At 46.5% G+C, this 12,958-nt stretch overlaps 1 protein-coding gene across 1 annotated transcript in view; it reads right to left on the bottom strand.

The window, feature by feature from the left end:
* WDFY4 (WDFY family member 4) overlaps positions 1 to 12,958 on the bottom strand; it is a 278,492-nt gene that overhangs the window by 25,812 nt on the left and 239,722 nt on the right. The window contains exons 51-52 of the mRNA XM_037804046.1: positions 4,469 to 4,622; positions 2,649 to 2,740 (exon numbers count right to left, since the gene is read on the bottom strand). Coding sequence (XP_037659974.1) covers positions 2,649 to 2,740; positions 4,469 to 4,622 — 246 coding nt within the window. The remainder of the gene's footprint in view (positions 1 to 2,648; positions 2,741 to 4,468; positions 4,623 to 12,958) is intronic.

Below are 12,958 nucleotides of genomic sequence, written 5' to 3'. Positions count from 1 at the left end.
ATCAAACATTTCACCCACAGTTGACTGAGTCATGTCTCCATGGAAACACTCAAAGGATTCCAACCTAATCAACACTAATACATCTGCCCCCACAAGATTGCATTAAAGAACATGGCATTTGGGGGAACATAAAACAAACAGGCACAGGCTATAACCTATAATCTATAAATCAGCCTATAATCCATACATATTCCACTTTGTGCAAAGGGGCTCTGCGTGCATGTTGGAGCATGCCTTCAACACTCAGCCAGGAAGTTTAAAGTTCTGCCTCAGCTTACACTGCCTGCACAGAGTCCCCAGTTTAACCAGAGGTCTTTCTTGCACACGTTCACAGCTCGGGGCATGAGAACAGTCCTACACATGTGGGTGGCCTTCTAGAGTTCCAGGAATGTGTTGGAGATTTTCAGAGCCTCTCCTAGGTATCTAATCTCCCAGCTTTTCCTTTTAAGCTTTTGGTTAGCCTATTGTTGGCCCCAAATGTTACCTGCTGGTACAGGCAGCCGGGATCCTATACGACTGCCTCTAATTATTTCAGCAAGTAGTCTTGAACAATAGGTTGTCTGCACTGAGTAAGCTCTGAGTCAGTCCAAGCCCTGAGAGTGGGGAGTCCAGGGAACCACCAGACAGATCAAATAATGACAATTCTCTGAGAATTCTCAGAGAATCATTCTCAGATTGCCAGGCTGCCAGTTTTCACTGTGATTGTGGATTTTTGGTTTTCAAGGCTTCTGCAGAGCTGGGGAGGGGAGATGGGAATAGGGCAAGTTAAAATACTGCAAAGCTCACTGTTCTTACCAAGATTCAGCCACTTTTCTTGAATAAACACTCCCCAGATTGCTGCAAGCCATTGGTTAATTTCCAACATTCTGGAAAAGTTTATTCTAACCTTTTTTTTTTCCCCAAGTTCTTGTTTTTTGGATGAGAGGATTTTCAGAGGTTCTTATTCCAGCATTTTTCACTGATGTCCCTCACCTGCCTTCCAGGTAAGAGCCAAAAGAGCTCTCCCCACCATTCTCATCATCACGGGGTTTTCCTAGATCACATCCCTAACGTCTCTCATGGCACCATATTTCTGTCCTTTTTAGCACTTTTCACAGTTGCAGCTTGCCTATTATTTTACTCGACCACAGGTACATGCAGTCTGGCCTGTAGAGTAAGGCCTGCCCACTCGCTAAGGCTAAGAAACCTTCTGAGACACGTAGGGGAAGGGTTGCTGCAACCTGCAGGGCATGTCCACCTCTGGTCCAAATACTCAAAACCACTGGAGAATGGAGGGTTGGCTGTAGTCTCTGGATTTCCAGAGGGCAAGGAAAAACCAGGGAAGAATTTTTTTCCTTCCCAAGGGAGGACAAAAGAGGAAAAGGCATAAATTTGTTATCACTACTCAGACCCACTCCAGACTTTTTGTTGTTCTTTTTAGGTACAATTCACATACAATAAATTCACACTTTTTAAAATGTAAGTTCAAATATGTTCTGACAAATGCATGAAGTCATGTAACCACCACCACAATCAAGATATCAAGCATTTCCATCAATTCAAAAAGTTCCATTGTACATACCCCTTTTCGATCCTTCCCAATCCTACTCATTAAAATCCACTGATTGGTTTTCCATTTCTACAGTTTTACCTTTTCTATATTGTCATATAAATGGAATCATGTAGCATATAGCTTTGGTTGGTGGCTTCTTTTGCTTAGGATAATGCTTTTGAGACTCATCTATGTTGTTATGTGTATCAGTAATTTGTTACATTGTATTGCTGAGTAATATCCATTATATGACGTACGACTGGTTCATCCACTCAGTGATCATTATTGTTTTCCGTTTTTGACTAGTATAAATAAAACTGATGGATACTCATATACATGTTTTTGTGTGGATGTATTTCATTTCTCTTGGGTAAATACCTAGAAGTAGAATTGCTGTGTAATATGGTAAGTGTATCTTCAACTTCATAAGAAATTACCAAACCATTTTCCAAAGTCACTGTACCACTTTGCTTTTCCCACCAACAATGTATGAAGAATTCAAGTTGTTCTACCTCTTTGTCAACACTCAGTTTTATCAGTCTTTTTTAATTTTGGTTATTCTAGTATGTGTGTAGAAGTATTGCATTGCGGTTTTAATTTATGTTTCCTTGATGACTAATAACATTAAACATCTTTTTACATGTTTATTCTAATCCAGGTACTGATTCGGGGTAAGGGTCTCAGAATGGCCCTTGGGTGAGCTAAGTCCTCCCCAGTTCTGGCAAATCCTTTGGCCAGTGGGCTCCCTCAGGGCCTCCAACCCCTCTGTGGGCTCATCCAGGCAGGAAGGCCCAGGGACAGGCCCCGCCTATAGGGTTGGCTTAGTTCCTTACCCTCCAAGGAATCCAAGAAAAGTCTGCTCTTGCTTCACCCAGTGATTCCCAAAATAAATAGGCAAAAGGGCAAAGCCTAAAGGAGCTCGTGGAAAGGCCCAGACCCAAGGCTTTCCTGCCAACCCAGGGCATGGACCCCAGCCCCTCCTCTGAGCCCCCCAGACACAAGAGTCTGGAAGGCGTGTGCTGGTACCTTCCACTTGACAGATGTCACCACAGACACTGCGGGGAGCTGAGGTCTGTACCAGGACACCAGGGTTCTGGTGTGACCAAGCTCAACTTACCTGCCTGTGCAGGCTGATGAATTTCCGGGGGTCTCCGTCAGCCCAGGGTGGGAGCTGCACGTCCCCCAGCGCCGTCCCGTCCTGCATGTAGCCTGAGTGGGATGAGAAACATCAGGGGCTTTTGGCAAATGGGAGCACAAACTGGGATGGGAGTTGATTGGATTGGTGATATTAAGATCAAGCATATAATCATTACAATTAATAATGTATTATATTCTTTTATAATTGTTAATGTGTATTATATTAAAATATACATAAAGTGCAGAATAACACCAGGCACATGGAGATTACCCAATAAATATTTATTCTTGCTTAAAGTCCTCCAAAGTTTTCACCATGCAACTAGAAAGAAACATGCCCCCCCACTCTGCCCTCCTCTTTCCATTTCAGCTCAATTGTCACCACCAAAGACAGGCCTTTCCTGGGGCCACAGTTAAGGCAGTGCCCCCAAAAGCACCCTTGAACCATTCTCCTACTTGTTTTCTTCATGGGATTTATTGGCAACAGACAGTATTTCATTTATTTAAGTGTCTGTGTTTTCTTCCCCTCACCCCCACCCAGCTGGGACTGTAAACACTTGCAGGGCAATCTGCCCCAAGAGACCCCAGGAGAACCCCAGGACCTAAAACCTGGGTCTGCACTGAGTAGATTCTCAGTAAACAGGTGTTTGCTGACCTCCCTTTTCTTTCGGACTCCATCCTTCATATGTGGCATCACCCCTTCCTCCAACCACCCCAGCTGGATTTCCAGGGTGCAGCTGTGACCTCTTCAGTGGGCAGGGACCCCCTTGGCTTCCAGGGTCCCTCACCACCCTGCTTTGTGGTGATTGTCCTCTACGGCCGTCAGTTTCACACTGATGCATGTCAGATGTCCGAGAATCTGAACCCTGCTGAGGCCAGCCCCATCTGCTCAGTCCCCTGGAGTCAGGCTGCCTGGCCAGGGGACCCAGGCTTGGGTCGTTTTGAATGTTCCAAATATCAGGGGCTGGAAATGACTGCACCAGAGGGGAGGGCCTGGGGTTGGGGCAGGTCCCCTCACCCCTGCTCAGGCCTGGCTCAGTGAGCCATTTGGAGGGGCAGAGGAGGGGGAGCCCGGAGGTGAGCGTGTGGTGGTGACAGTTCAGAGCGTTCTTCACAGGGTGGGTGGATCCGCCCCCAGGCCAGCAATGGGGGCTGCCCCTGCTCTGGGTGGAGGCTTGCCCAGCCCCGGCCCTGGCTCTGACCACACACAGCTACCAGGGGACCCTCCTCTGTGCTCTCCTCCTCTAAAGTGGTAAGAAAACATGCCCCACCCCCGGAGTTGGTCTAAAGCACAGGCATTTGTACAACAGCCTCAGACGCTGCTAGGATCTGTCCCAGGTCACCCAGGTGTCTCTCTCCTTGGAGCTCAGGTTACCCCCTTAGGGTCACTCTGGGAAAAATGGAGCCCAGAGAGGGGCAGTGACTTGCCCACATCACACAGCAGGGCAGAGCCCAAGCTGGGCTTTTAGAAGGTCCCAGCAACCTGGCTGCCATCTCGCTGCCAACCGGTGGCCTGGGGCATGCTCAGAAGAAAGGTCACTGGGGGCTGTGGCCCAGAACTTCTGGACATCCTGGGTCCAGTGTCCTTCGGCAGCCCCAGCGTCTTCCTCGTGGCACTGCCACCCCGTGGTGGCCTCGCGCGGACCCAGGTCCTATCAAGGGACCTGCCCATTGGCTCAGCAAAGATGCTGACGAGTTAGCCAGGACAGAGGACTGCAGGAAGGACAGACCTGCACTGCCCTGCCCATCCTGACCTCACTGACCGCCCCTCCCCTCCCCTCCCCACCCCTTGCCACTCACCGAACTCCACCGCGTTGCAATTCGTCAGGAACTCGGGCAGGTAGAAGAACTCTGGGGTCAGCTCCCGGACGTCGCTCATGTTCTCTCTGGAGGCTGACTCCCAGGCGTTCTTCACGCTGTGGAACATTCTGTCCGCCACATCGAAGGTTCCGCCCTGGAGGAAAAGGGGACGACATGGTTAGCAGCATGCACTGGAGTCCTCAGGCAGACAGACTCCAGTTACGTGGGCATTCATGCGTTCACTCATTCATTCTCTCATGGAGGTGGGGGTTCCGCCATTTGAATGAGGCTGATGCTTTTATAAAGGTGTGATGTACTCTTTGAGGTTCCTCTATCTTCTCCCACTCCACCTGGTTTACAGGGGAAGGGTCGGCTGAAGAGAAGTAACAATTCAAATGCAAGCACCACGGTATTGGTCTATCATCTGTCCGTCTATCTATCTATCTATTTATCTATCTATCTATCTATCTATCTATCTACCTATCTATCTATCTAATGTGTTTATCTACAGACACACCTCAGAGATATTGTGGGTTTGGTTCTAGGCCACTGCAATAAAGCAAATATTGCAATAAAGCAAGTCACACGGATTTTTCAGTTTTTCACTGCATATAAAAGTTATGTTTATACTCTACTGTAGTCTATTAAATATGCAATAGCATTCTGTCTAAAAGAACAATGTGCATACCTTCATTAAAAATACTTTATTGCTAAAAAATGCTAACCATCATCTGAGCCTTCAGTGAGTCATAATTTTTTGCTGGTGGAGGGTCTTGCCTCGATGTTGATGGCTGCTGACTGATCAGGGTGGTGGTGGCTGACGGGTGGGGTGGCTCTGGCAATTTCTTAAAAGAAGACAGCAGCGAAGATCTTAGCTAGATCTCCTGGATAACTTGCTGCAGCTTCTCTGTCCGCACTTGCTGCGTCACCTTGCACTTTTATGTTGTGGAGACGGCTTCTTTCCTTAAACCACATGATCCAGCCTCTGCTAGCTTCAAACTCTCTGCTGAAGCTTCCTCACTTCTCTCAGTCTTCATAGAATTGAAGAGAGTTAGGGCTTGCTCTGGATTAGGCTTTGGCTTAAGGGAATGTTGAGGCTGGTCTGATCTTCTATCCAGATCACTCAAACTGTCTCCAGACCAGCAACAAGGGTGTTTTGCTTTCTCATCCTTCACGTATTCACTGGAGAAGCACCTTTAGTTTCCTTCAAGAACTTTTCCTTTGCATTCAAAACTTGGCTAACTTTGACTCAAGAGGCCTAGCTTTCAGCCTATCTCTTAATTATTTATAGCTTTTGATTTAAACTGAGACATGTGACCCTTCACTTGAACACTTAAAAGCCATTGTAGGGTTATTAATTGACCCAATTTCAATATTGTTGTGTCTCAGGGAGACCCATGGAGATGGAGAGAGATGGGAGAATAGCTGGTCAGTGGGGCACTCTGAACACACAACATTTATAGGTTAAGTTCACCATCTCATGTGGATGTGGTTTGTGGTGTCCCCAAACAATTACAATAATAACATCAAAGATCACAGATCACAGATCACTATAACAGATATAATAATAATGAAAAAGTTAGAAACATGCAAGAATACCCTAAGTGTGGCACAGAGACATGAAGTGAGCTCACGCTGTTGGAAAAATGGCACCATTAGACCCACTCGAGGCAGGTTGCCACAGACCTTCAATTTGTAAAAAATGTAGCATCTGTGAAGTGCAATAAATGGAAGCACAATCAAATGAGGTATGCCTGTATCTATCTACATCTATGATCCATCTGTTATCATCTGTCATCTATCTACATGTCCATCAATTCATGCATGTGTGTGACCACTTTTTAAAATATTTTTTATTAGAGAAATTGTAGGTTTAAAGAGAAACTATGCAGAAATCACAGAATCCCCACATTCTCCCTTCACACACACACAGTTAACCCTATTATCAACACTTTGCATTACTGTGGTAGCTTTGTTACAATTATGAAAAAAATTATTATAACTATACTATTAACAATAGCCCATAGCTTACGTTAGAGTTCAGTTTGTGTTATACAGTCTTTTTTAAAAATAAAACGTATTCTAGTAACAGGTATACAACCTAAAATTTCCCCTTTTAACCACATTCCAGTATGTAATTCAGTGGTGCTAATTATACTCACAATGCTGTGCCACCATCACCGCCATCCATTACCAAAACTTTTCCATTATGGCAAACAAAAACTCTATACCAATCAAACAATAAATCCCTGTTTCCCAATCCACCCCAGTCCCTGGCAACCTGTATTCTATTGTCTGACTATACGAACTTGCTTATTCTCATGATTTCATACCAGTGAGATTGAACCATATTTGTCCTTTTATGACCTGGCTTATTTCACTCAAAGATAACGTCTTCAAGGTTCATCCTTTTTTGGATGAATAATATCCACTCATCAGTTGATGGACACTTGGGTTGCTTCCATCTTGTGGCAATTGTGAATAATGCTGCTATGAACATCAGTCTGTTCAAGTCCATGCTTTCAAATCTTTTGGTTACAGACCTAGAGGTGGGATTGCCAGTCATAGGGTTATTTATTCTATACTTAATCTTCTGAGGAAACGCCAAGCTGTCTTCCACAGCAGGGGCTCCCTTCTGCATCCTCACGGAGAATGCGTGTTCCTCTTTCTCCACATTCTCTCCAACAATTATTTTCTCGTGGTTTTGAGATGTGTTTCCCTAATGGCTAATGATGTCAAGCATCATTTCGTGTGTTTATGGCCATCTCTATATCTTCCTTGGAAAAATGTCTCTTCAAGTCTTTTGCCCATTTTTTGATTGGGCTGTTTATCTTTTGGTTGTTGAGTTGCAGGATTTCTTTATATATTCTGATATTAAATTCATATTAAATATGTGGTTTCCAAATACTTTCCCCCATTCTGTAGGTTGTCTTCTTACTTTCATGATGCCATCATTTCTTAAAACATTCATTCTGTCAATCACTCCAGGAAATTTGCACCTGGAGCTTTGAGTTGCAAAGCTGTAATAAAGAAATAAAAGTTTCTCCACTGTGGAGACAGGAAATCTATGGTCATCTCTCTGGTCACTGCCCTTGCTTACTGAGGGCCAGCTCTCAGTCAGGTACCGTGTAGGACCCAGAACGAGTCATACCCTTCCCTCGAGATGCTCACAGCCCAGTGCTGGAGGCAGGATACTAACTAGAGGACAAAGACGTGGGTCAGGCATTCTCCATGGGCATCCAGGGAAGTTTCTGGGAGAAGTCCACCCCGAGTGAGTCTGGAGGAGACAGACAGAGTATTCTGAGCAGAGGGCAAGGGCTGGCATCAGACAGAGGTGTGGAGGCAGAGCTTGTCATCAGGACTCTGGTGGGGAGTCTCACAGTCCACAACAGGTGGAAGAGGAGGAGGGGTGAGGCAGGAAGGGGGCCTGGGCCCAGTGGATTAACCCTGAATAGAGACATCAGGTCTGATGATGGAGACCCAGAAACACCAGCATTCAAGGGGTGGGAGGCTGGCACACGCCATCCTAGTTGGCCACACCCCTGCCTAGGTCCACCTGCAGCTTCCAAGTCCCAAGTCCACAGGGGCCTGATGCAGCCCTGGAGACAGGACTAGGGAGGAATTAAGGCAAATTCTTTCCTTCTCTTCCGCAGTCCCTCATCTGAATGGTCAGATCTCTTCAGCTGACCCTGCTCGTCAGGAGGTCTTGGGGTGGAAGGAAGGCAGAGAGGAGCCCCAGACCACGTCGTGGTTGGAAGAATGAAGAAGCTTGGGACAGAGGGGCTTCAGGCAAGAGTTTCCAAAACTGGAACTCGGGTCTGCTCATGTTTAGGGATAGCCAGGGACATCCTCCTCCTTTGCGTTCAATAGTTCACTTGTCCTCATCAAAGCTGGGTCTTGCTTAACAAGGATTTGTCTTCCTTCTGCCAACTTCTGCAAAGGACATTGGGCCTCAAGAACAAAGAGCCAGAACCCAGAATGGCAGTGCCCTCCTCTGCCCACACCAACTCCCTCACCTTTCAGAGATCTGAGATTTCCCATCAACATGTCTCCAAGCACCCTGGGTGGACAGTAAAGAAGGGCAAGAGCCTGACTTGTTTGGGAAAGTCTGCTCCATGCTAGACCCTTCGTACATGCCCACATAATCTTTCTTAAGGCTCACAGTGGTTGTATTAGGTACGAATCAGCATTTCCAATTCACAGACCAGAACACTGAGGTTCCTGCAAGTTTCGTGATTTTCCCAGGGCTATCAAGGCAAAAAACAGCAGAACTAGATGCAACCCATGGATGCAACTCCAAGGGCCGAGTCTTGCCTTTGTGCCAGTTCACTGTGGGAGTCACTGGGGTGAAGTGAGCTCAGATGGAGATGGAACCAGGGCAAAGGTCATCTACTACAGGTGGGCAACGGAAAACCCAGCTCTCTCCACAAGGGGAGAATCCACCCCACTCCCAAGGCAGAGCACACCTGGCAATCCTACTGGGCATGGGCTGGCTGGTCAGTTGAGATCCATGGGTTATTTCAAGCACAGGGCCAGCTGCCAAGCTACCCGGAGTCTCAACTCAATGCAGCTTATGGATGCGGCTTTTCCTCAAGGTCACTTTGCTCTCAGTTAATATTAAGTGATGACATCCACCACCGAATTCAAATTGAAACGGAAACAAAATGGGGAGGAAGGGGTCTAAGTAAATCTGCACGTAACAAGTCGCCCACTGATGCATATTAAGAGCTTTGTGTATTTCATCTGCAGCCGGAGCAATACATCCATGGGAGACTGATGTCATCTCATCGTTTGTTCCTTTTGCAGCTTTCATGAGTGCTGATGGTAATCTCCTGAGAAACAATATGATTTGGTAATAAAAAGATTACCTGTATTAAATAAAAATAATATATACATGGGAAATATTGTTAGTGCTACAAATCTGGTTAAAGATATTACCACAAAGAAAAATGTAATTTTTTCACAGCTGTTTAATGCATTTTAGCAAAAGTAATATCTTTAAAACTTTAAGCCTGTATTATTTATAAAGGAAGCAATAACTGATTTTCCTATTTCCCATATTAATAAATGTATTTGCATACATTTGTCTCGAAATTAATGGGTTTTCTCATTTCTGCAATACAAAAGAAAACATCAAATTCCCTAGAAGAAAAAGTAAAGTTGCTTTGTTACTTATATTGTAAGTCTGTGGGTTGACATAAACTCTGCTGCCTGCCAACATGTGAGTCAGTCCCAGGCAGGACTTGATTCTCAGTAAAGGAAGGACGGGAAAAGAAAGAGAAGATAAAAGGAAGAAAGTGAGAGAAGGAGAGAGGCTGAGAGACACAATTAAGAGTTACAGAATGCCTACGTAAGGAAAGTGCAAAACAAAATGAAATTAAAAAACAACACAATTAACTAGAGATTGGAAGAAAACAAAGGGACAGACAGACTTACCAAACTAAGATCTACTCCTAAACACATCCTGGAGATATGTTTGAACATCCAGAATATGAACCCTAAGGGGATAAAGACTGACTAAATAATAATAATAGCTATTATTATCAACAAAGGAATGACCTTTTATCTACAGATGATTTGCCCATGTGTTGTTTAGGCCAGAAGACAGCCTAGGATAGAGATGGACCTCGCAAAAGGTTATTTATTGTCTTTGGGTTTTACGCCCAGCTAAGACATCACTATTACATAGCGACAATGGAAAGATGTTTTTAATATTGAACCCTAGGTACCCTTCCTCAATTAAAACACCTTAAGAGGTACTCTATTTTGCTACAGAATGAATCAAAATTAAGAACAAAATAATGGAGAAATCAGTGGCTAGCAAAGACTGCTGTGGACACTGAAATGAGTTGCATCACAGAAATGTTCATAATTATTGTGCAGGTAATTAAAACTGGAAACATCAAAAGGAGGGTTCTATTTATAAAACCTATACTAAAGGCAAGGCACCTTCCGTGTGAGGACACAAAGTCAGCATGTGGAAATGTGCCTTCTATTTGTCGGTCTGAATAAGCATTCGAACTGCTGTCTTCTTAAACCCCTCTTCCCCATGGGTGGGGAAAATGTGTCGGAAAAATTCAACCCTTGCTCCATACTCACGAGAAGTCCAGTAACTGCATGAGCTCAAGGACACCAGAATACACAGATATTTTTACAATCTATGCTAGAAAATCTGTTCTTCCTTCCAGGTAGAATTGACCCAAATCAGCCCAAATTGGTTTCATGAGGCGGCTGACAATCCATTGCTGTTGCAGATATATATATTTATGTTTTCTGGTAAATGTCAGAGCATTCCATGCAAACCGTTCACTTACAGGTCCCTGTCTGAACATCAGTTGCTCTGAGTCCCTTGAAGAGGCTACGTGCTATAGGGGTAGAATGTCTGGCTTTGGAAGTGGCTGGCTTGGGTCTGAAGTTCAGCACCTGCTTCCTTGCCGTATAAACGCTGGTGAGTTTTTTAATTTCTTCAACCACCAATGCCCTCATCTGTAAACCTTGGATGATTGTTGTAAGTGTGAAAGCATTAATGTACATGTCTGTGTGTGTGTGTGTGTGTGTGTGTGTGTGTGTGTGTGATGTTCCTAATGCACATCTCTAAGGCGTATAGCAATGGGCCCTGAACAAACCCAGCCCTCCATCCCTGTTCCTTCCCAGATTAGGAACTGGGGACCAATCCTGGGCTAGGGTACCAAGCACCGGTGCATGGGTTAGGCGATGGGGGCTTCAAACGAAAGTCAGGGGCAAAAGAGACAAAGCAGACTAGTTATTGGAAGGGAGGGAGGTATATGGTGGGCAAGGAGGAGGGGTGGATGGGAACTGGGGGCGAATGTGGGGAAGTCGAGACACCCGTGGGAGGGCCTGGGGGAATGGAGAGTGCATCATCAGGGCACTTTGTAGCCATGATGCCACCAAAGAAATAAGGGGGCAATAAGTAAGTGAGAGAGAACTGGGCTCCTGACCCATGGACTTCCCAGCCTCCTACTCAAGTGAAAAGCCGAGTACAGCCTGGAAACTGGGAAGCCTGTGTCCCAGCTCAGTAGCCTACCCAGGCTCGTTTTTGACTGAGGATGGGGAGGACCCAGAGTAGCCATTAGCATTCTTGCCTGCAGGAGTTGGCCTTTTACTAAATAAATACAACACCCACGAAGGCGTTCAGAAAACCATACTGCCTGTTGTTACAGAGAGGAGAGTGCTCGTTCATGGAGCACTTAAAAGGCAGCCCAGTGTTCTCACGCAGGCTCTTTCTTGATCCTCACAACCTGGAGTCAGGTTTCACCTTAAAGGAGGAGGAAATTGAGGCTCAGTTACTCAACCTGACTAATTAAAAAGTTCTAGAGCCTGGACTGGATCTCTGCTCTGACCCTACCCCGTGTGCCTTTTCTAACACTCCTCATCATGTCTGTATAATGACAACTATTCCTTTGTCTCAGTCAAAACGGGGGTTATGCTCAAGGATTCTCAGCATTAAAGTTGTGGTCCTTCTAACCCTGCCTGCTCCGGCGCCTGGTTATAATCCTGCCATCGACGCCTTCCCTGTGGCACTGTCCCCACTCTGTCCTCCGAGCCTCAGCCCAGCAGACCCTGGACGGACCAGCCCTATCCAAAGTCCTGGGCACCAGCAGGTGGGCAACTAGCCTCAAAGGCTCTCGAGATGTCCGGGGCGGTGGCTGAGGAAGCCCAGGAGAGGGTGCAGGCACAGGAGCTCCGCCCTCCTGCACCTCCCCAGCACCCACTGCTCCCTGCCCCGGGGCCCGGCACCCATCCGGAGCTCCTGGGTAAACAGCCCGGACCATCCAAGGGTCCCCCTCGGCTGCCTGCTGTGGCGAGCATGTGTCTTACACAAAATCCAGTCGTCTCGCCTCAGGTGGATCGGAAAAGCCTTCCCCACCACTGCTAACAGCTGACTTCACACAGGCTCTGACTTAATTAACACAGTGCTTTATTTCTGTTTCTTATTAAATGCTGCAGCGGTGGCGACGGTAGCAGCAGCGACCTCCTCACCAGGACACTGGCTGCTTTGCTCGGCCCCATGAAGCTCTGCTCTCAACCTGAGAGCAACTGGTGCCCTGATTCGGGAGGACACAGGGACCTTGGACACGGCCCCGGCACGGCGTGTCCCCCCAGGACTCTGGTTCCAGATGAGCAAGATTGCCCAGAACTACAGCATCCTGGGGCTGCCGAGGGGCGGGCAAGCCCACAGCTCAGGCAAAGAGGCCACTCGCTTCCAAGGACAGCCCACTGAGGCCTGGGCCTGGTGCATGTCACCTGCTAAGGGCACACAGCACATATACCGTATTCTCTGGAATGTAAAAACCTATCAATGTAGTTACAGGCATGGGCAGGAACTCAGACACAGCCATGATGGAGGTATGTATGGAACATGAGAGGAGCCCAAATGTCATCAGCTGTACATATGAGGGGAACACAGTATGCCTTACCCCCAGGGACTCAAACATGCCACACTGTAATTCTTACTCTGCACAGAGGAGT

Source organism: Choloepus didactylus, chromosome 15 (assembly GCF_015220235.1).
Source record: "Choloepus didactylus isolate mChoDid1 chromosome 15, mChoDid1.pri, whole genome shotgun sequence".
Lineage (NCBI taxonomy): Eukaryota > Metazoa > Chordata > Mammalia > Pilosa > Megalonychidae > Choloepus > Choloepus didactylus.
This window is presented reverse-complemented; position numbering and strand designations above follow the sequence as displayed.